This window comes from Culex quinquefasciatus, chromosome 3 (genome assembly GCF_015732765.1).
Source record: "Culex quinquefasciatus strain JHB chromosome 3, VPISU_Cqui_1.0_pri_paternal, whole genome shotgun sequence".
Taxonomy (NCBI): domain Eukaryota; kingdom Metazoa; phylum Arthropoda; class Insecta; order Diptera; family Culicidae; genus Culex; species Culex quinquefasciatus.
Genome location: NC_051863.1, coordinates 134,465,870 through 134,490,820, shown reverse-complemented (window position 1 = coordinate 134,490,820; position 24,951 = coordinate 134,465,870). Strand labels below are relative to the sequence as shown.

At 36.8% G+C, this 24,951-nt stretch overlaps 1 protein-coding gene across 4 annotated transcripts in view; it reads left to right on the top strand.

The window, feature by feature from the left end:
- Positions 1–24,951, top strand: part of LOC6036112 (protein furry) — a 180,415-nt gene that overhangs the window by 23,814 nt on the left and 131,650 nt on the right. For 2 of the 4 annotated variants that reach the window (XM_038258696.1, XM_038258695.1), the window contains exons 3-7: positions 844–2,382; positions 2,528–2,608; positions 12,492–12,820; positions 12,891–13,073; positions 18,762–18,905. In XM_038258696.1, coding sequence (XP_038114624.1) covers positions 844–2,382; positions 2,528–2,608; positions 12,492–12,820; positions 12,891–13,073; positions 18,762–18,905 — 2,276 coding nt within the window. The remainder of the gene's footprint in view (positions 1–843; positions 2,383–2,527; positions 2,609–12,491; positions 12,821–12,890; positions 13,074–18,761; positions 18,906–24,951) is intronic. The other 2 variants (XM_038258698.1, XM_038258697.1) reach the window with 1 other exon arrangement.

Here is a 24,951-nt window from a genome sequence, read left to right as displayed (position 1 = left end):
ATTTTCCACTTAATTTTGCGATCTGGACCACTGTGCAATGTATTTAAAAATGTATTTTTTTCTGGGGTCAACTTTGGCTGTGTTTCTTACTTCAGAACACAGGAAAAATAAATATTTGGGCAGTAGCGGTTTAAAATACTTGAAATACTTGAAAACATAAAAACTTCCAAACTTAAAAACTTAAAAACTCAAAACCTCAAAAACTTAAAAACATATAAAATATAATTTTAGAAAACCTCCACAGTTTCAGCTAAAATGCCGTTAATGAACACCTTGACTTTCGACCTCTCGCGGATATATTTAGAAACTACCTTTTAAAAGCTACCGATTTTAACCGTTGTGGTCATTCAATCATTTAGGCTTGTACAATTTTTTTTTAAAGCTTTTGTCACCAAAAACCTCCCACACCCCCCCCCCCCCTCGGCTGCATGCATTCCCTTGCGTACAGAATCATTTTTAGAATGTATGAGTTCATTCAAAAATCTTTAGAATTTTTAAACATTTTCGATGTACAGTACCGCAAAAAGTTTTTTTTTCACTGAATTTTTGTTTTCGTCAAGTTTTATATTTTTTGAAAACAAATGATTGCAGAAACAACCCCCTCTCGACCAGAGCCGAGGGACAAAAACTTTGTAAAATATTCGCATCAGCCTTAAGTGAAATTTTAAGCTAGAATTTAAGTAGTTGGGTAGGCTATTTAAAGAATTTTATATTGAATCATAAAGTCTAAAGTTTTAATAAAACTGTCTCAAGAAAAAGGTTTTTAGTTAAACATCATCAGCTTTTGACAAAAAAAAAAAAGAAAACTAATATTTCGTATTTTTCCCTCCCCTCTTCTTCCAGGCCGTCAAGAACGAGGTGAACGTGCCGTGCGTCAAGAACTTTGTCGACCTGCTGTACTCGCAGACGCTGGACGCTTGCACCAAGTCCAAGCACAAGCTGGCCCTGTTCCCGCTGGTGACCTGCCTGCTGTGCGTGTCGCAAAAGTCCTTCTTCCTCAGCAACTGGCACTGCTTCCTGGCGATGTGTCTGAGCAACCTGAAGAACAAGGACCCCAAGATGAGCCGGGTGGCGTTGGAGTCGCTGTACCGGCTGCTGTGGGTGTACATGATACGGATAAAGTGCGAGTCGAACTCGGCGACCCACTCGCGGCTGCAGAGCATCGTGAACTCGTTGTTTCCGCGGGGGTCGAAGGCGGTCGTGCCGAGGGATACGCCGTTGAACATTTTTGTGAAGATTATTCAGTTTATCGCGCAGGAGCGGTTGGACTTTGCGATGAGGGACATTGTGTTTGAGTTGTTGTGCGTGGGGCGGCCGATTAAGATCATTATGACGCCGGAGCGGATGAGCATTGGGTTGAGGGCGTTTTTGGTGGTGGCGGATTCGCTGCAGCAGAAGGATGGGGAACCGCCCATGCCGAGGACTGTGGGAGTGCTGCCGTCGGGAAATACGCTGAGGGTTAAGAAGACGTATTTGAACAAGATGTTGACGGAGGACACGGCGCGGAGTATTGGAATGTCGAATTATTTTCCACATGTTAGGCGGGTGTTTGTGGACATTTTGAGGGCGTTGGACATTCACTGTGGAAGACCGTTGATGATGACGGTGAATCAGAACTTGAACAAGGAACCGGACGAGATGTTGACGGGGGAGAGGAAGCCCCGGATTGATTTGTTCCGAACGTGTGTGGCTGCCGTGCCGAGGATCATCCCGGACAACATGACCGGTCACGAGTTGGTAGATATGCTGTCGCGACTGACCATCCACATGGACGAGGAACTTCGCGCGTTGGCGCATCAATCGCTGCAAACGTTGGTCGTAGATTTCCCCGACTGGCGGCAGGACGTCATCCAGGGCTTCACCCAGTTCCTGGCGCGAGACGTCGTAGACACGTTCCCCCACCTGTTGGATAACGGGTTGCGAATGCTGTTTGCATTCCTAACGGTGTGGAAGAATGCCATCGGTAACGCCAGCACGAACAACAGCAACAACAACACCCTGAACACAAAAGCCGGCTCGAATACGGCTGCCGTTCAGCAGCGCGTAATTTTCCAACAGAACCAACAAAATACGCCCTCCCTGAACGCCGCCACCATCAACTCCAACTCGAGCGCTAGCTCTGGCATTTCGTCGATTACGCAAACGACCACACTTGGGGGAGCTGCGACGGGGGCCGACTCCAGCGGGCACGGTTCGGTGTCGGGAAGTGGCACGACTGGAGGAGGAGCAGGAGGAGGAGGAACGGCGACTGGCGGCGGGAAGAAGGGCCACCACGAGCAGCCGCTTGCCACCACGATGCACATGGTGGAGGGTTTGGCGCTGGTGATGTTGTGCAACTGCCGGCCCGCCCCCCGCAAGTTTGCCGTCAACATACTGAAGGAGGTGAGTGCGATAATTACGTGTGTGGTGTGTTGTAGAATAGAGGGAAATTGTGGCGTAATTTGCTTTGAACCAACTTCCTGTGTTGCATGTTGAAGCTTTGTTTTAAAATTCAAACAAACTTTTTTTTTAAACTTATTTCACACAGGTGAAAATCCTGATGAAAGCCCTCGGCATCGTGGAAACGGAACCCCCGCTGATTGACGTCATCGATAAATGCTGTCCGCAGGTAAGTGGTGCTCTCATCATCATCATCATCGCATATTGTCACTTTGTGGTAATTTCAGTTGTGGTTGGGCCCTGATTTAATTTGTCAATTTTTGTTGCGGAAAAAATTGCATTTATTAACGTGAACTCTGTCAGGTGATTGAAGCTTGTGGGCGGAATAAACAGATGTGATCCTTGTTCAGTTGAAATTTAAAATGTAAGCCCACAAGCTACCACTCCATCAAACAATTGTGCGGTGGCGGTGATAAAATGCTTACATTATCCTGTTTGTATTGGATAAATTTATGTTGTGAAAATAAATTTAATTGATTTTGTTTGGTCATAGCAGGGGATCAATGTGCAAGTTAAACACTCATTATTTTGGTCTAACAGAAATTTGGCTTTCAATTTCAAGTGATCAAAAAGTGTTTTAGCCTGTCTATAAGTAATTAATAATTCAAATAAAAGCTACAAACATTCCTCGATTCGCTTCTAAATTATGTTGAAAATTACAAACTGTTTAGGATATGAGTCGAATACCAATGATTTGACTATATTTGAGCTCGATGTATGAATGTACGAAGAGAAGCGACACCGTCAAAATCCAAGACAAACCGGAATATTTCCTGGCCCTCGGGGAGCTGATGATGAAGCACATCTGCAAAGGATAAAAAACTGTGATCTAGTTTTTAGCTTCTTCTTTCTATATCTCCTTTCCGTTGCAAATATGTTTTCATTTAATTTAACATACAGTTGTAAATAACTCCAAAACTCTGTTATGTTATTTAAATGAACTTATTGTTACTAATTTATTTGCCAATACAACCTTATATACCAATAAAATAAATATTGAATTGACATGAACTCTGAAAAAAAATTCTCCCAATAAACTTTTAAGAATTTGCAAAATAAAGTTTTCCGATACATAATAAATTAAGCGCTATATCCATTTTGCACCGAGCACCTCGAGAATCAGCAATAGAGGAGAAAAGCAACTCGAGACACAATTTGAGGCTAGAAATTTGGACAGGTATGATCTGGGTGCAGAATAGTGGTTCGCAAAGCGGCCTCAATTTAGAACTGTCAAAGCGGAACCAATTTACTATTTGCAAAATGATACCAAGAAGTGGCAAGTATTGTAATCGATCTATAATTTATTTTGTAAGGATTAAAAAAAATACTCGAACTTTTGAGTTATTCGAAGTCAACAAATCTTAAGTTACAAAGATACATAATCTCGGAACTTCCATTCGGTTGTTCTTCTGGTTCAAATTCCACCCACTTCTGACGCAATTTTTCGTCACGTGGAAAATAAAAAAAAACATCTTTTGGCTGCCCATCGTTTAGTCTACGAACAAAAAAATGCGCGAAACACTTAATTTTTCAGTGAAAACTTTAACATCAACAGATCCAAAATGTTTCAAAACAAGTCACTTCAGCAACAAAAAATATGTCACGCTTGAGCTTGAACAAAGCCTTCTACTTTGTTTATGTTTACAGCAGTAGTGCACTTGTAGTAGTGAGGAGCAGTTGGGAGCATTCGAAAATCACGTTACGCATTCTGTCTTTTCAGCACCTAGGGTATGATTTTCAAAAAATATTCGCCTCCTTTTCTCTCCCACAGAAAAATGGGGACAAAGTAGCTGTCAATCGGTTAAAGTCACTCACAAAATGAACTTTGAGTGATTTGAGTTCATTTATGACGTCACGATTTTCTCTTCTTATAGGCAGGGTTGCCAGGTTGCCAGATAAATCTGGGAATGCCAGATTTTTCAAGTGTCAGCCAGAATAAAGATTTACCCTTCTCTGTGCCAGTTATTGACAGATTTTGCCAGATTTTCAACTTTATGACAATTTTTCACACTTTTTTGATTAAAATTTACTTATTTAATTGAAAATCAAATAAAAATAAAATGTGATTTTCAAAAAGAAGATGTAAATTCAACATTATTGAGGTCATAAAACCAGTTAAACCATCTTTATTCTACAAATTATTTAATCAATTCATGTCCTCCCTCCCCTTTACCATTCAAAATTGTTAAATTTTCGTCTGCCAGATTTTTCCAGATTTTGAATCGATACTTTGCCAGATTTTTCCAGATTTTGAATCGATACTTTGCCAGATTTTTCAGATTTTGACCTGGTAACCCTGCTTATAGGAGAGAAAATTGTGACGTCAGAAATGAACTCAAGTCACCCAAAGTTCATTTTGTGAGTGACTTTAACAGTTTGGCATAGTTTGACAGCTACATTGTCCCCAGTTTTCTGTGGGAGAGAAAAGGAGGCGAATACTTTATGAAAATCATACCTGTCAAAATTCCTAGCCTCAAAATTTTGTCACGAGTTGCTTTTCTCCTCTATAGCAAGAATGAACAAATTAATTGGAAATTAAATTTCTTTGTTTATTTTTATTTTGATGAAACTTTGTGTGTACTTTTTTTATAACCTTCGAAGACATATTGCACCATTAGTTCGTCCATACAAGTCAGCATCCAATTTTGGCATCTGTACCTACAGAAAGGCTATTCAATTATTTAAAAAATATGTATCTTGAGGATGGATTATTTGATAGATTTGGTGTCTTCGGCAAAGTTATAGATATTGCTTCACCGTTCACCGTTTTCACACCTGCTCGAACTTCAAAATTGCACCACTTTTCGAAGCTCTAAAAACTCATGGTATGCCAGATTTTCGAAAAAAAGCATCTTTTTATTTTTATAATTTCAGCTCACGAGAAAAAGCATTACGATATAACATTTGATAAATATATTTATTTAACTACTTGAAGAAATGAAAATAATTAAATTACTCAAACCAGATTTTCCTGAGTACCTTGATAAAAACCAAAACAAAACGGACAGCTCGCTTCACTCACCTTATGATATCTTAGAAAAAATGGTTACATTTATTTAAACACTTCAAAAAATAACGTCGCAAAAAACATATTTTTTGTGTACATTTAAGATGACAAAACATGCCATTTTTCGAGCTATGCCACAATTGCCTTGAGTTGGTCAAAATATATTTGACAGTGTTGCCAGCTTTCATAAAAAAAACAATAATTTTCGAAAACAGGAAAAATTACTTTATTTTTAGATTTGAATTTCAGGTTTTGCTGAGAACAGGTCAAATATTTTTCTTAAAAGTCGCTTGATATTCCCGATTTTTCGCAAGTTTTTGCAAACTCCGGAGTCCTGACTTTTTTCAGACTTTCCCGACTTGGGTGGCCTCCATGGCCTGCCATGTGATTTACGTTTGAAAAGGGCAAAAAAGCAAAGCAATCCACTTTAACGACCCCCGGGTCTTTTGTGGGCTCTGTTGCAAGTTTCTGCTCATTTCTAGGCGTCCGAAGGTTATGTGTGGTGAGTCACCCAAAACCTCTTTTACGCAAATGGACCGACGTTTTACTTCCCCATCCGATAAAAGGCGTGATCAGGCAAATCTCGTCTCGAAAACTGCCACCGGGTCCGTCTGGGATTGAACCCAGGCCATACTGGGGTTTAGAGGCTACCACGCTAACCACTAAACCACCGGACCCGGCCCTGAAAAGGGCGTATCTTTCAATTTTGACCCTTTCATGATTTTATTCTTGATTTTTCTAAATGCTCCGAAGATTTCATAGGTTTTAATTTTTAAACAGCCGGATGACACATAGCACAACCAATCTCTTATGTTTTTTTGTTGAAGGAAATTTTCTAATCTTTTAAAGGTACATATCAACCAGAGCTTTTGTACCGAAAGGAATAACAATAATAAATAAAATCAAATTAAAATAAAACGATGGTATTTACCAAGGTTGTTAATCGATAAATTAGCGTCGATAATATTAACGTCTGACAATAACGATAATGGTTATCGTTATCGTCGGGACGATAACAATAATCTATCGTTATCGTTATTTCGAAAATTCTATCGCCGATAATGGACGATAACTCATTTTTAAAATCTTTCAAAAAACAAATAATTAATCCATATCATGTATAATTTTCAATGCTTTCACTAAGATCTTAGTTTTTGTAATTCTAATAAGTTTCAAAGTTGAAATATGTACTCAAATTTTTTTACAGAATACTATATTTTTGAACATGCTCAAATTTTAATAATTTGCTGTATGGGTATCAAACGGAGCGGATTTTTGTATGTTTCTTTCACTTTATTAAAGTATTTTTGTAAAATACTAAAATTTTCACAAAATACCGTATTTTTACGAAAATACTAACATTTTCATAATTTGCTATATGGGTTTGATACCCGAAGCGAAATTTTGTTTGTCTTTAAAAAAAAAAATTTACAGTAGTTTTTCGAAAATACTCAAAAATATTTTTTTTTTCAAAAAAAACTTGAATAAAACGAAAAAGCATACACAATTTCGATTCGTTTGATACCCATATTGCATATTTTGAAAATTTGAGTACTTTCGAAAAAAACGGTATTTTGTGATTTCTTTGTATTCAATGTGAAAAAGCAAACCAAGTTTCGCTTCATTTGAAACCGATATTTCACATTTCGTTTGGAAAATTTAAGTATTTTCGAAAAAATACGGTAACTAGTGAAAATATTAGTATTTTACAAAAAAGAAAAAAATTTAAAAAAAAACCATGCACAATTTTGCTTTGTTTGATACCCATATTGCATATTTTAAAATTTGAGTATTTTCGAAATAATACGGTAATTTATGAAAAAAATATATTTTCCATAAAAAAGACTAGGGTATTTGTCCCTATTTTGGGCCTAGTACCTATTTTGGCTCTACCAAACTTAATTCAACGAAACCGACATTTCGCCAAACCTGGCAGGTGCCACTTGAGAATGATACGTGCAGTCATTATATTCATTTTGGTGGACAAGAATAATTCACTTTTTCCTCCTTAATTAGAAATAAAGCAATAATTATATCACTATTCACTTTTTTCTTGGCATATCGCTAGTTGCCCAACAGGTCCAAAATTTTCACCACATTTGCTTACCGCATGTTGACACTCAGCGTCACGGCTTTCATCGCTCAGCACACGAATGCAATATGTTTGTATTGGGTGGGTTGCACAATCCCATTGCAAAAACAATCACAAAATTGTCACCAAATCAATAAAATAACTGATTAAAGTTACTTCGTCCATCTCGAAGCGAATGGATGTATATACAGCACATTTGACACTTCTCCGAACTGTGACAGTGTGTGACAGTTAGAGCCTCTCTCGCATATTACGGGCTTGTTGTTTGGCTACGCAATAAATGTTTAATTATGTTTAAAACTCTTAAATGAATGCTATAAATGATGTGCATGCTAACTATGCACGTAATGCAAGTGAAATCAATCATTCTGATGTTGATTTGTGGCTTAAAACATCACAATTATTTAGCATTTTTGTCGACCAAACTTGTGCGGCTGTACTGTAAGAGCTGGGGCTGAACCATACGTCAAAAAAGTTCGCCCCGTGCTTCGAGATTTCAACCAATCAGAAGGTATGTCGAAAAAATATGCACATTGAAGGTCTGATCCTAGAAGCAATAGACCCAAAATAGCAGGGCTGCGGAGTCGGGTCATATTTCAAGCGACTCCGACTCCGACTCCGACTCCGACTCCGACTCCGGCTTTCTGAGTTAAGCTGACTCCGGCTCCGACTCCGACTCCGGCCTTCCAACTCTAGCCGACTCCGACTCCGATTCCGACTCCAGCTTTCCACAAATTGTTGACTCCGGCTCCGACTCCGACTCCGACACCTAATCTTTATTTAAAATATTTTAAAAATTTGAAATAATCACATCACTAACATTTCAGTTCACACTTGCGCGAATACTGTAAACCGGGGTGACATTTATGTTCGAGGTGTTTCGCAAAATTATAAATACGAATTATTTATACAAACAGAATGGTATGGAACCATACTAAGGTTGGTAGATAAGTGTTCGTTGTTCTATGTTACATGTCATAAATATCTTCAGATTTAAACGCATTTTCAGCACAACAATTTTCTAAATAAATTTAAATTTTGTTGTTTGAAAAATTGGAACTTTTTATTTAATTACTTTAAATTTACTATCATTTTTTTAAATGTATATGCTAAATAACTAATTTTTAATTGGTCTTTTTTTAATGAAATATTAAAAGAAAGTTAGCCTTCATGATCGAATTGACATATAAAATCAATTTGCATAATTTTAGGCTGAAATTTTGAAGAAACACAGTAACTATCAAAGATACCCTGGTTTTGAAATAGACAATTTTCAAAGTCACTTTTATTTAAAGCTCTTTTGAATTTATTTCAGAGGACGTACATGGAAATCGTGTGATCCAGCCCAGTACACACTTTAAACAAATAAATAATGAGAAAATTTTAAAATTTTAAAAATAAATTAAATTATAGCAATTATATCACCCCGATTTGAAGTGTTTAAAAAAATAGACTTGTTCAAAGATATTATTTAAGGATCCACTGCACGCAAACATTTTTTGCTTCGACTTTTTTACTGAAATTGTAATTAATAATTATTAATTGTATTAAGTCCTGTATAAAAGTTATGCAAAGTTAACAAGACCTAAACTGATCTGATTGTTTCAATAGTTTCTTCAAAAAGCAAAAAAAAAAAAACTTGTTGAAAATCTTGTTAACTTTGCATAACATTTCTACAAGACCTATTGCAAAAAGTGGGACTCTAACTGTTTTCTTTTCAGAGTTATGACAATTTCCGTAAAAAAGTCGAAGTAAAAAATGTTCGCGTGTAGTGGATCCTTAAGGATCAACACTTTAAAAGAAATTGTAAACAATGAGGTAATCGATATATCTAATAAATTCAATGATTATTTCAAAATTAGTTGCAACTTATTTTCGATATTTTTTGTTTGTTTCAAATGTTTTCAGCAGGACACTTTGATTTATTTTTATTCACATACAAAATGAGCATGTTGCGTTCCAAGAAGTAGATTGATATACTGCCCATGTTCGCATAAATGTCCCATATGTAAAAACAGCAAGCTGAGAAAAACGCATTTCTGATTTCTAGAAAAAAGTACTGGATGTTATAGGCTCTTTTGAAAGAGCACACGATTTTGAACCAAACTGCATCAATAACTCAAAAACGATGAAAATGCATATGGGGCATTTATGCGATCAGAATAGTATAATAGTTGATAATTTATTAGTAGAGTTATAATTTCAATTTTACAAATGTTGTTTAAATCCCTCCGCACGGCTGGGACCTTGCCCCCATGGAAAGCATGGGACGGTCGGAGGGCTTGTAATGCACTTTACCAATACGGAAAGAGCAGGGGAGCATTTGTTCCCCATACTAGCGCCAGTCAAAGATGTTACACATTGATCTTTGCCGAGTGGTGTCTGGAAATATTAATAGTTCTTTATTAGTTATTTGAAGAATATTTACAGTGCCACAGTTTTGAAGAATAAATCCAGACGGAACCGAATGATCGAATGCTTCCTGTCGTCGGAAAATTTGGAGCAAGTGGAGCGTACCTAGCGGCCGGGTTGTGTAGCGTAATGGAACTCCGATTTCGATATGATGGTACCCACGGTGGAGCTGGTCAAAGGACAACCAGGACAAACTCGTTACTGGCCAATTGCGACTTATGCTGGCGAAGGTGATCGAGGACATCTGACGGCGGTTGCGGAGTCGTCCTCTTTAAAGCTAAGTACTCATGCATGATAATCGTATTACAGGCCTGCCTTTTCTGGTCATGTTGAATACGATTAACTGCAACTCTAACCACTTTATTTTTCAGCAAAATTGACAAGACTTTTGACGAACGTGACAGGACAGGGGACTGTAAAACATTTTATACAAGTTCCGACTTTTTTATGTGGGAAAATTTTGCCCGAGGTGTGTTTCTTTGCTTCTTTTAAATAACGACCTTTGCTAATTGAGTTTAAACCTCAACATATGAATTCATTTTAATAATTTTGCTTTTGTTGGAACAGTTAAGGGTCACGTAGTAAAAGTCCGTTGGTGCGTGGATAGTGTACCCCGTTTGCTCGAGTTCCTTGGGGCCAGCTCTGTAGGTTTTAACAGTCTCGACAGTTCAAACCTACAGCACTGATTTTGGGAAGCTTGTGCAAATGGGGTTTTTAATGAACATTGGGGGCGGCGATTGAGCACGAAGTTTCGATTTAGCTTATTTACATCATTACACGATTACATACTCTCACAAACACAATCTCATTTTAACCTACCCAATCATGTCCTCAATCCCCGCTCCCATGGAGTGCGAGTTATCCGCATGTGATTGACACGACCATTACCGTTCCTTTACACAACCGGACTTGGACTGACTTGATCCTGGCTATCCCACCTCGATCCGCAAAAAAAAAAAAAAAAAAATTTTACAAATGTTGTTTAAATATATTTTTTTTCGTTAGTACCGATAGTGAACCTTTATTTTCCTATAAAAAAGGATCTCCTTAAAATCTTAGCAACTCTATGGTAATATATTGACATTAAGTTGAATTAAAAGTTTGCAAAATTAAGTTCAGATAAGTTTTATATAGAATTTCAAGAGTTATATAAACTTTTATACTAAGTAGTTAGTAAACTTTATATTCAATCTACTCTGGTCTCTCTTCAATTGTCGAATAATATATTCAATCTAAATTATTTTATATCGGTCAAAGATGCTAATTTGGAGTTGGGGGGCTGGACAATAAGAGCTTTCCAATCACAATAAAAATGCTTCGAAAACAACATGACATCTGATAATTATCTTGATCCAAAAAATAAATTAATTTAAAAAAATGTCAACGCAGTGCACGCGATTCAAGAAATAAATTAAAAAAATTGGTAATTAACCTGAATTATAACAAATATTGAACAATAAATAAGTTCATAAATTATATAAAATATATTGATAACTCCGACTCCAGCTCCGACTCCGGGTCTATCAGAAATTTACGACTCCGACTCCGACTCCGACTCCAGCTCATAAAATTTAGCCAGCTCCGACTCCGACTCCGACTCCGACTCCAGCTATTCGAGTTTTGACGACTCCGACTCCGACTCCGACTCCAGGTCCCCAAAAAGACCCGACTCCACCGACTCCGGCTCCGACTCCGACTCCGACTCCACAGCCCTGCAAAATAGGGACAAGAAATGTTTTAGTTTTTCGGGCTTATACAGCGATAAATGATATTTTTATCGAAAATGTGATTAAGTACGAGCATAAGCATTCAAAAACCAACTTATTCATATAATATAAGCTAGGGTGCCTATAGCAGCCTTTGGGAATACATCATTCTAAAAGTGCGCTCTGCTTAGTAGGCCCAAATTAGGGACAAATACCCTATTTTAATTTCAAAAAGCAAACCATATTTCGCTTCGTTTGATACCCATATTGCATATTTTGAAATTTGAGCTTTTTCGAAAAAATACGGTATTTTGTGAACAATTTTGAGTACCGTCATCTGGGGTGACATTGGGTCTGGGGGGTGAGATTGGGTCATACAAAAATGCTGAAATTTGTATGACCCAATCTCACCCCCCAGACCCAATGTCACCCCTGATGACGGTACATATTTTACTTTGAAGCTTACTAGATTTTCAAAAAATATACCTTGGTAAAAGCATTGAAATTTTAACATGATATGGTAAAATTAATCGATTATCAGCGATAAGATTATCGCCGATAGAATTATCGCCGATAGAATAGAATATAAATTCGCCGTACAGTGGACAATTGTCCATACAAAAAGAAAAGTTTTTCGTATAGAGCGTTGACAATCGCCAAACCTCCCTCCCCAGTGTCCACGTGGTTTATGGATGGCCCCGCATGTGAAACGCTAGTTTTGCGCGAATTTAAATCATACATTCCATGAATCTAAGTTACTAAGTTAATCAAAATCTTACTCCTGCATACAAACACACAACTCTTATCAATTTCAATCACCCTTCCCTTTCTTTAGGTCCTGGAACGCTGCCTGCACATGCTGCCCCAGGCGGACCGCACCGCCATGCTGAACGCGAACGTCATCGACCTGCAGTGGATCGTGGAGCGCAACAGTGGCATCTGGACCGTGGGTCACGTCGAGGACTCGGCCAAGGCGTCCACACTGACGCTGTGCCACTCACAGACTTCCGGCGGCGCCGGCCAACCGTACGATCCGTGGAGTGTGTGCCTGTTTGGCTTCATGGAGCGCCAGCACGTCCTGCAGCACTGTCCGTCGGCGGTCGCCCAGGCGTGGCCCATCTGCTACCAGCGGGTCACCAGCCTGTTCAACGTGATTGATCCGACGTGAGTTGCGCGCCGTTTGAAATTTGAAACCGTTGTTTTGATTGGGTCGCTTGTTTGTCTCTTTTTGCAGTCCCGTCAGCGACAACCGCGCCTCGTTGCTGCGAAGTTCGGCCCCGCCCAAGAAGCCACCCTCGGAAGCTCAGCGCGACTCGTTGGCACATCTGTGGAAGAATCAGGTCGCGCTGGCGATGCGACTCGTGCCGCAGATGCCGAGCGTAGCCGTGCGGTGTGCCTCACCGGATCTCAGCCTCAGGTAGGTTCGACCCGACGACCAGGGTGGGCAATTTGCATATCAATGTTTAGTGTGCTGCTGCCGACGGTAGTCGATAGGTTTTAGAATTTATGCGTTCCTCTTTTGTGTTATCAATATCCACTTTTCTCTTTCTCTGTTTGTCGGTCTCATTTCTCACTCATGTTTGTTGGTTGACACACAAACACACACAATCACAAACTATACTTCACTTGTCCGTGCGTAAATGTTCTATGTTTAGACTGATACTGTCTGGTAGTTACGAATTACAAATAGCACACCTCCGGTTATGAAATGCACCCTAAAATTCTCTCTGTTTCCGGTTAGCAGAACGTAAAATATAGAGTTAGAATTTTGATTGTGAGCGCTTCTGTTTCCGGACAGTGTCCGGGTGTGGGAGATGGGAAAATTTATGACTGGCTGTAGCCAATTTATTTGCATATTTTATGAGCCGAGATACGACGGCATCCATCCACCCATCGTTTCACAAAAGCTGTGAATTTCCACATCGATAGTATGGCTACTTTCCATTTCTATTAAAACCGAGTAATATCATTCGTTTCATCATGTTTTGAAAATGTGCTTTATATATCGACGTCGTCGTGCTATCTTGTCGCACCCGCCATTTCGACGTTCCGAGAAAAACGCGTTTTAATGTTTGACCTTGAATAAACAAAAACGAGAGCACGCAATGTAAACAATAACAAACACGTTTTGTTTGGCTGACCATTCTGTGCATTGTCTCGAAGTTTGGTTCAAGTTGGTTGCTGGAGTCCCGAGTTATAATTACAAATATTTACGGTAGTCTTGCTTTTACGTGCGACAAACGTATCCTGACCTGAAATCCCTTTGTCCATTTGTCGCACTTACATCAATTTTCAGGGATTGACAAGATAGCACGACAAGATTGAAACTACTTTCATATGAAAAGTGACAAAACATTTCGGAGCATTTTTGGTTTTCATTGAATATCTTAGGATTGAAATCGAATTTTGGGGATCTGTGAAGATCAAAAGATGTGGCATTATGAAATGCACAAAATGGCGTTCTTAACTCAATTTGGCCCAAAATGCTCGTACGACAAGTTAGCACGACGGCGACGATATTTTAGTTTACTGAACAATCCGTGAATGGTTAAGCAGTTAAAAGTAGACAATTCTATGTTTTTGCCAGTTTTACAACCATTTTTTTTTTATTCTTTTAAAATATTTATTTTGTGTATTTTTATAACAATCAAACCAATTTTTCGTTTTTAAAATTAAATGGTTTATTTTTAACCTGGGTGCTAAAAAAGAGCATGCATAACGTGATTTTTTGACGATCCCCACTAATACAGCTAAACAAGACATAAGCAAAGAAGGAGGCTTCGTTCAAGCTCTAGCGTGGTCTAGTTTTTATTGTTGAAGTAATTATATTGATTTTATATGTTTTGAAATGAAGCGTTTTCCTGGTTTATAATCGAAGAATTGCCTCGGAAGTCGTTGAAATTTAGATGTGCAGTGTCCATTTTGAAGCACAATACACTATCGGCAAGTAAACAATTATTTTTACACTTGTAGTCCCAACGGGGTCAGAAAAGTTGGAAATGCATCTTCACCGGCTCTTTAAACCATTGGAAAAAAAGTTGGAAATGTCTTTTTCATTGTAACTTAGGGTGACGCATCTGTTTTGCAACAAGAATCATCCAAATCGGTTATGTTTTCGCCGAGATACAGCCGGTTTGCTTTGCGTAAGTTTTGACCCCGTTGGTGCTGCAAGGAATTTTCAGTGCTGTTATTTTTGGCCATGAAAAGTGGGCCGTTTCGTCATTCGAGAGTGAACGTAAAACTAACTAGTTTCACAACGGAATGGCAAAAAATTATCTGTAAAATAATTTTGGAAAAAATATCAATTCTCTACAAAATTAGCTTTTGTTCCATTATTTTGTTTTTATTTGAAATTTTTTTGGGTGCCTTCCGTATGCTTAAAACGCTATATTGCATCATCAGTTTGTCCATATAATTTTCCATTCAAAAAATGTTTTTGTCACTTTAAATGAATTTCCAAAAAAATGCATTTTTTATTCTTTGATAAGTTTTAGGGGACATAGAATTACATCTTTTCAGAACATTCCAGACCAACTTTTTTGAATATTTTTTACCCTCTATTAGAGGTGGGCAAAACCGTTCTTTTTCAGGAGCCGCTCATTTTCGTTCGCTCATCAAAAAGAGCCGCTTTTTTGAACGGCTCTTTCACTCTTTTTTAAAATTTTGATAAAAGATATTTCACATTGAACGTTTATAAATCATTTGAAAAAAAGCTCTAAAACCAAAAAGATGTCCTTGAAAACCATAGGTCTTGGCGGTCTCTATGTCAAGATTTCTACTCGAACCTAAACGTTCAAATAATAGAGCACCCGATTCGAGTGGTAGAAGTTGTTCAATGAAAAGTTTTTTTTTCATTTTGTTTAGAAAATCATATACTTTAGGATTTTCAAAAAAGGTTGATTATTTTTTTTTTTATTTTGAATTGTATTTTCAATTCTAAAAAAATATGTAGTGCTACGATTTGTTCGAAATTCAATAAATATTTATAACAGGTTAAAAAATTATTCCAACGGAACGGTTTAAAAAAGAACCGCGGTTCTTTTTTGTGAGCCATGGTTCGTTCGCTCTTTTTAGTGAACCGGCTCTTTGAGCGGTTTGCTTTTTTTTTTGCCCACCTCTACCCTCTATGATTTTTTTAAACAGTGATTTTTTTTTTCCAAAAAAAATCTAACTTGGTCAAAAATTTGTTTACTTTATTTGTTAAATGTTGTTAGAATGTTCCGTTTTCAAGTTGTATCTATTTTTTGGTATTTTTTTTTTGGGAAAAAATCATGGTAAAGTATTCCCCATTTTTGCCCAACCGTTAAATTGTTTTTGAAAGGCTGAGAAAATTCCCACCTTTTCCTTTTTGAACTTTCTTGATGCGGTCTTTGGTTGGTGAGATATTATCTTACAAAGTAAAAAAAAATCAGGGCAAATGAGATCTTCTCAGTGTTGCCCAATAAAAAAAATATTTTTAAATGTTTTTGTCACCCCTCTCCTCTTTAAATCGGCCCGATTTTTGTTTTCAAAATACTTCAAAATTTCAATGGAAATTAAAGTGCATTCAGCTGAAATCAATTTAAACTGCCTTCCCCTGCGTTTAGAATCATTTTTAGGATGTTTGGGATTATTCAGAAAATATTTTTTGATTTTTTGTAAATTTTCGATGTACCGTACATACAAAAAAATCTTATTTTTTTCAGTCAGATTAAAAAATACAAAAATTAAAACTTGAAAAGGGCTTATTTCGTAGAGAATAGCTCAACTCTATAGTTAATTTTCAATTCAACCTATGAGTCATGGGTTTCTTATGCAGATAGGACCTTTTGAAATTCTAATCTAGAACTGTCAAAATGCGTATGTGCTCGTTTCAAATGTTGCTATGTAGTAGCAACTAGCTACAGAAATGTTGGTGTCTTCGAAATAAATGCTTGGATTAACATGCCCAACAACGTTCTAAAAGTAAAAGAAAAAACTTAAGCATATTATTTAAGACCAACACAACTTCTGTGCAGCACTTTAAATGTGAACCACCCTTTTTAAATACAAAAGATGCGTCTTGCTGTTTGTACATATTTAAATAAGAAAACACCAATTTGAAACATTTGCACATTTTTTTGAAAATCAACTATTAACTTAAGGATGTATTAGACTATGGAAAACAAACAAAAACGCACTTTTTGACAGTTTGCCTGCTTTGGTTGTTTGCCTGCATGTGTTTGCAGAAACGTAACCCTGCATACATTTTTCTTTGTTTGTGAGTTTTCCGCAAACAAGTTTGCGAGTTTGGCAAACTGTCAAACACGAAAAAATGGAAGCGCGCTTGTTTGTTTGCCATAGTCTATTACCACCTTGAATTTTGCGATCTTAACTAATAGGATGCAATAGGGTGATCCGAGTTGCAGAGAAATTCTGCATGCAAACAAAAAAGCCGATGGACGAAATTTGTGCCAAATTCATGCAGGGAAACCTTTTCATTTTTTGTTTTTTTTTTTTTTTTTTTTTGCCAGACCCTAGGAGTTTCAATCAATCAGCAAAAAAATCGGGAGTTCAATTTTTCAATCAAAGTAGGCGTCTTTGAGTTTCAAAACATAGTCATGGTAAAAATTACAGCGAAATCGGTGCAGATTTTACGATTTTATAGAACAAATTGACGGGTTTCTTTGTGTTTTCGACCGAAAAATAAACATTTTTTACAATTTAATTTTAACCCGAAAACAGCCAAGCCGACACAACTCGTGATAATGCATTCGATATTTGTTTTTTTTTTGTGCGGATGTTTGTCCTGTTAGTTCTACAGTCTAATAAAAATATCACCATATTTGATATTTGCTTTTTTGGAATGTAAACAAAATGCAGTTGTTGCCATCAGAAGCAATTATTGAGACCTGCCTGTTGTTTGATAAAAAAAAATTATTGATTCCAATTATAAAATAAAATGTTTGAGATCACCTCGGGTCAACGCGTTTGAATTTAGAAGCCATTCAATCAAATGAAAAACTGGGTTTTAACTTGAACAAAATTGTGGTTTAGAGGTTTGGTATATGTTGGGATAACCGCTGCAATTAATTACGTTGTTTATTCGAGCGATTTCAACGACAGTTGACTGAGCATTAAAATTTATTTTTAAGTGGTCTTCTTTCTTTCTTTCTCAAAAGATTTTTGCGTAAAATTTATCCAAGGATTTTTATTTAAAAACTAAGTTTTAATTAAAAAAAAAGTAATAAAAAATCGCTCTTATTTTTTTCAGAATAACATGATTGTTTTTTTTTTAATTACCGTCATAAGGGGTGATAAAAATGCTGAAATTTGTATGACCCAATTTCACCCCTGATTACGGTAATTCAATTGATTTGTTTATTTTTCATTGGGTGATTCTAATTTTTTCTGCATTGAACTTTTTTGCCTTTATTTGACACCTGTACTCTGAACATATATTTTAAATTAAAAAAATATGACTTTTTGAAAAAAAAAAAGTCTGGAGTGGCTTCGATTCGTTTTTATGATATAACCCTTTCAGGCGTGATTTTTTTAAATGTTTCTTTTTAATAAATGCTGGGAAAAGGGGCTTGTTCTGGAAATTTTGATTTTTAAGACCCAATTGGCCCAAAAAAGTTAAATTTAATGAATTATCGTGAAATATTGTCGATGATGATGCCCGTTATTGTCATCGATGATCAGTTAACCCTGATTAAAAACGAAAAAAAATGTCCCGCAAAGTTCAACCGTTAACGAACCGTTCATCATGTTGTAAATAAAAGCTGAACCGAGTTATCACTCATTTAGTACCTAATCCATGGCAGAAGGTTTGAGTTCACTTCACTTCATCACAGAGCCATCACCCCCAACACCGGTTTTGGGTTTTTCGGTTTATTATGGTTTATTCGTTTGCTTTAGGTACCTCTCATATTTTGTTGGCGATTGATTTCAATATTTAACTATTAACTTTGAATTCTCTTTTTCTTCCTTTTATTTTATGACTACGCCTTGTCCACCAAAAACCGAATTCCGGGCTGATCGTGAACTATTACACCGTGTCCAAACTACTCAAATCTACTACCGCACACTACCTACTACTCCTTACACAAATGTAAAAATAAAAACAAACTCTCGCTTCGCAAAGTCTGCATGACCAGTCGGATTCGCGTTCGCTGTCCGACTCGTTGGACAACATTCCGTCATCCGTGTTTGGACCAGAAGGAATCGTTACACGTTTCACCCTACCTCTATCCTATGGCCGCAAAGATGCCAGACATAAGAGACAAGGGTAAAGTGTTTGTTGCCGGAAGTAGTGTTTACCGATTACTCTTAAGTACCATTCCGTTTGATATACTTTCATTTTCATTTTATGTTCCAAACCCTCCCTTGTTTTAAGTTTCATCCAAATTTCCGCATTTAGAATGGTTACATTTACAACCTAGTGTGTAGTGCGACAGCCGCGAACTCATCCCATCAAGCCAAGCTCCACCGTAGCGTTCATTTTCGAATAATTTGCTAGTTTGATCGAATCGGCGCGTGGTTTATTCATTTTTGATTCAACACTCATTAGCAAAAAAAAAAAAAAAAAAAACTCATCATTCAGCCGCACTCGTTTACTCCACATATTCGCCTCAGGGGCCTGCGATTAGTGTCTAGTTTCGTTGCGTTCTATTAGAGAATTAGCGTATAGTCATATTTTGGATGTGAAAGTTTATGTGATGGACCTGAGAGGCATGTGATGACCTAACATTTGAATTCTTTATACATTTTGCAAAAATAACACTTTTTTAAAGTAAATATTTTGAAAGGACTTCTTGAAACCCACCACGTGATGTTTAATTTCAAATAATCACTATTTTCATCGTCTCATGATTTGAGCCGATAATCATCAGCGAGGATAAGGATCATTCCCAGCAAAATCTTTCACTTTTTTTTTGTTGTTGCTAAACATTACGCTCTCATCGCTCGCACCGATTCGTTCTCCTCGAATTGCGAAGAGCGGATGCATCTTATATAAGAGAGAAGAGAATGTCAAACGTGAGAGTTTCATCACTAGATAATATTGTCACGGATTCGTGATTGGGGACAAAAATTACACCTTGGGACAAAGTTTCACGCAAATCGAAGAGGGGTCAGGACAACTTTCTCCGGTTTCTTCAATTTCCAAAGTGGCCACCGGTAACTGGTTCCGACAAGATTTTTTTTAAGGAATCGTCCACCTAGTGGCCACTTGTAACCGGTTCCGGAATGACCAGGTAGGGTCAGAGGACGTCGGCTTGACCTTCAATTGGCATCAGAGCAATGCTCTACAAAATCGGCCGATTTCGACCATTTTTATTCTTGTATTTTCTGATTTGGCTTAAACTTTGTGGGGGCCTTCCCCATGACCAAAGAAGCTTTTTTGTGTCATTGGTTCAGCCATAGAAGTCTCCATACAATTGTAGCAGCTGTCCATACAAATGTGGTACGTAAATATTCAAAAAATCTGTGACTTTTGAATTAATTTTCTGAGAAATATTCAGGAATATGAACATTCAGAAAAAATAGGCACACGGAAAAAAATTGTAGATTTTTTTATCAACTTTTTTTTCACAAAAACTTAATTTCCCAGAATCCGAATTTTTTACCATACTTATGGCTCAAAAGTTGCGGGTTTTTGTCCTCTTAAACATATAAAACATCTCGAAAATAAAAAAAAGGATTTTGGGAAATTGAGTTTTAAAAATCGGGAGTTTTTCCGTGTACCGATTTTTTTTCTGAACAGTCCTCAACAATACCTCAGCTTTGACGAAGACACCAAATTGATCAGAAAATTCATTCAAAAGTTACAGATTTTCGAATATTTACGTACCATTTTTGTATGTAAAATTGTATGGAGACTTGTATGAGTGAACCAATGACACAAAAAAGATTCTTTGATCATAGGAAGGGCCCCCACAAAGTTTAAACCAAATCAGAAAATACATAAAACACACATTAAGCGATTTACTGATCGTTTCGGTGTCTTCGACAATGTTGTTGGTTATGATTAGGACTTTTAGGGAAAAATAGGTGTACGGAAAAAATATATTGTATTTCAATTTTTAATCACTAAAACTTAAATTCCCAAAATAAGTGTTTTTTTTTCGAAAGTCTTCTGAGCCATAATGCGTGATGGTGCAAATTCTGGTTTAGAAGATACGATTTTTTAGAAAATATCGAAAACCGGAACAAAAACACGAAAAGCAAAATCGATTTTTTTTGCATTTTTTTTTCTTGATAGAAAGCACCGCAGAAATAAATCTTGAGCTTTTTTGAATAGGTAGACCTAACTATATGAAAGACAATTCATATATAAAAAAAATGTATTTGAAAACCTGAGAATATTTTGTTACAATTTTCTCTCTGGAACTTTGAAAGTCGGGAAATCAGTTTCTGAGATACAGCCTCACAAAGAATTCGAATCGATTAAACATATTTTTTCTAAGTGTCACATAATTAGCCTGTAATTTTTAACTGACGATTTTCAAGGTTAAAAATTGAAATTTTATGAAATTATCTGTTCTTAAACAATGCACAGTGTTCGGAATGGCAAAATTAAGTGGAATAAATTGATAACTCCTTTATTTCACGTCCTAGCCAAATGGTGTCTTTAGAAGAGTTGTTGTACTTGATAAGGGCTATCCTTTGAAGTTATTGACATACAAGGTGCAACCTTCCAGGGGTCAACAAAAAACTAACTTTGTTGGATGACGTTGTAGGGCTTAGGTGTCTTCGGCAAAGTTGCAAAGGAGAACATTTCATGAAAGTTTGTCGAAGGCGCCAAATTTGTAGCTCTTAATCAACTCAAGATATACGCCATTTTTGCAAAAATGGTCAAAAAAAGCACTTTTTTGGTGATAACTCAAAATTTTTGCATTTTTGCGGCCTACTATGTTATGAAGAGTTGTTTATGACATAAAATTACACATCTTTGCGCAAGACAGCAAAATGTGTTGAGCCTTTATTGAGGAGTTAAAACTGTTTTCAAGTGATTTTGAGCCTATTTTCAAGTTGCTTTGTTTTCAAAATGGCGCATTTTCTGTAATTCTGTAATTCTGTAATTTCGGAATACATTCGTCCGGCTTCAGCTGAAGATTCATGCTGTCCCATGTTGCATGTTCGAGTGTAGACCTACGGAAAACCTTGCCGCGAGGAGAGGTGAGTGAGAAGTACACGAACCACCTACGACATAATTCCTCGGGCGGCCCAGGTCAACTCGAAGTTACCCCAGGCACCCCCAGTGCAGGACACATTGGGGGTAGAAAGCGGATAGATATTTCAGTGAATACAATAATTATGACAATATAGTTTCATATAATCCTTATTCCTTGATCTTACCTTTGACACTATCAAACCTAGCAATATTACTATTGCATCTTACCATTCCCTTTGATAGTGTCAACTTCAAACCTTCATCCATTGTGCAATTAACACATAATTTCCGCTATATTCTTCATGCGGAATCGTCGTCTACTTTCTTCGCCTTATTATCACTGAACCACGGCGCGATATTGTTCTCACATTTTTGAGCTTCAACGACCGATTGTTATTCACGCACTTATAAAAATACTTGTTCTGTTTCGCGGCTTTGTGAAAAATACACGTGTGTTGGTTGATACAATGACTTTTTCGGTCATCGTATGCTCGCAAGGTACATGAAAGAGAAAAAGAGAAAAAATGGGATAAGTACAATGTAAAATAAAATCGAACATTGAATAACAGACTAACACATAAAGAAAGAATAAAAAAACATTATTTTGCAACTAGACAGAACTACCAACTTGTAACGAGATGTTTACAAGATAACAACTGAAGTTGTGAAATATGGGACAGGACAAACAAACTAGAATAGTTAATATATATAATAAAACAGATTGAACGTACCTTTAATCATATTAATAACAGTTATGCCCAAATTCCTTACCAATTTTTTTCAACTGTTACATTTCTACAATAATGTATTGCGATTCCAAGTTTGAAGAATAGAGTACTTAAAGTTTGTGAGGTAAGGGACAAGTTATAGCAATAGCAAAATAAATAGATGGATAGATTTTACTAAATTTTATCTTAAAATAATAGGAAAAATCTAGCCTGTTTTGAAAATAGCCAATGCACCAATTGCAAACATACAGCATTTCACGCTCACACCGTATGGAGTAAGTGTGATAAACTATATGTCGACATTCGGCGCATCACCTTTTTCAAAATACAGGAAATGATAGAAGGAAGGCTCCATTATGTAGAGCGGAAGGCTTCTGCAACACTTAGAACTCAGACCAGACATCCTCTGAAATAAGAGAGAAAGACAAATATTAAAATTGTGGTATTATCACTAAATCCTATCATCCTTTCACCCCCCAAGACATGGTCTATCCTTCGTGCCTTCGTGTCTTGGGTGATGGCGAATTCTACCTTCTTCAATGATCTTCGGACCACCTCCAACTAGAATTCACAACAGGACCTCCCTCGGCTCCAGTTTACAACATGACAGCGACGAGAACACAGCCGAATGGGAGTTGACAGTATTAAATGCATGCTATACCCTTTGCTTTGCTGGATACTTACTAATAGCAAAGGGCGAGAGTCCTGCGACTCTCAGCAATCATGAATACTGCCCATTTGCCACAAGTTGCTTTGTTTTCAAAATGGCGCATTTTAGCACAAAACTGAACAAAGCATCTAAAAGTACACACTTTCAACAACATTTCTTGAAAATATCTCAGTGTTTATCGGTGTCTATTTTAAGATATCTCAATTTGAATTTGACGGTTTTTTTATCAATTTATTTATATTTTTTACGTGGAGTCTAATTGAAAACGTGGTAATAATCGGTAAATTGAAGTTTGCATACGATAAAAAAAATTACGACAACCTATCTAAAGTGACCATATATTAGAGGAAATACTTAAATACAATTAACTTAACTTACATTATTTTTGTGCTAAACATGTTTTAATTTATTATTTTGGAATGTGTGTCATAATTTAAGCATAAACAATTTATTTTCCATAAAAATTTATTAATTTACCCTTCAATTTACCGATTATTACCACGTTTTCAATTAGATTCCGCGTAAAAATTATAAATAAATTGATAAAAAAACCGAGATATCTAAAAAATAGACACCGATAGACACGGAAATATTTTCAGGATATGTAGTTGAAAGTGTGTACTTTCAGGTGCATTGTTCGGTTTTGCGCCAAAATGCGCCATTTTGAAATCATAGTAACTTAAAAATAGGATCAAAATCACTTAAAAACAGTTATAACTCCTAAATAAAGGCTCAACAAATTAGGCCGCAAAAATGCTAACATTTTGTGTTATCACAAAAAAAGTGTTTTTTTGGACCATCCTCTACAGCTTTGCTGAAGGCACCAAATCCCTACAACGTCATCCAACATAGTTAGTTTTGGGTTGACACCCTATATGTTGGCTTGGACGTCAAATAAAGGAGTTATCAATTTATTCCACTTAATTTTGCCATTCCGAACATTGTGCAATGTGACGTAAGCACAACAGGATCAGTTTTTGCCATTTTTAGATGTTAGCATCGACTTTTCAGTTTTAATTGGAAAAGTTGCCTAAAAATTTCAAAAATGGCTAAATTTTTTTTCTCGCTAATCTCACGACGTGATGTAAGCGCGTATTGATTCTATACTTCGGGTTTGAATTTAGTTTGATGAAACAGAAAGGTTTCCAACGGATGTTCCATATATTATAGCGAATTATTTTCTAAATTTAAGATATCCTTAGTGTTGACATGAACTTTGCGTTGACTATGCCCCCTCAATAACAAGAATGTTTCAAAGAATGTTTGACAACTTTGATTAGCACTTTTGCAAAGAGTCAACCAAATAACATTGTCTACAGTATACCAAATTTCGCACAAACTTCTCCCGACAGCTGGTCTAAAAATACACCGAATAAAAAGCCTCTGGTGAACATGCCGCAGGGAGTCTCCATTGTTGGAAGCTGCCAACATGTTGGGTTTTCCATTACATGTCGAACAGAATGGCGCGCAAAAGTACGTCGTCATCGTCATTTGCACGACTTGATGTTTCCAAACCGCAGGAAAACTATTTCGCGAATCCCGACTACTACTCTACCATTCAACTCTATAGTTTCATAGTTTTTTGCACAAGAACTCCCACACAACCATTAAATGCCATTGCCAGTGAGTGCAACGTTTGCGCGAATTCATCGTTTCATTGTTAGATTTAGCGAGCGATAATATTAGCATTAGAGAATCATACTACACACATACGTACAAGCACACATACATACATGTAAATAAATGCTAAGTAGCGCGACGC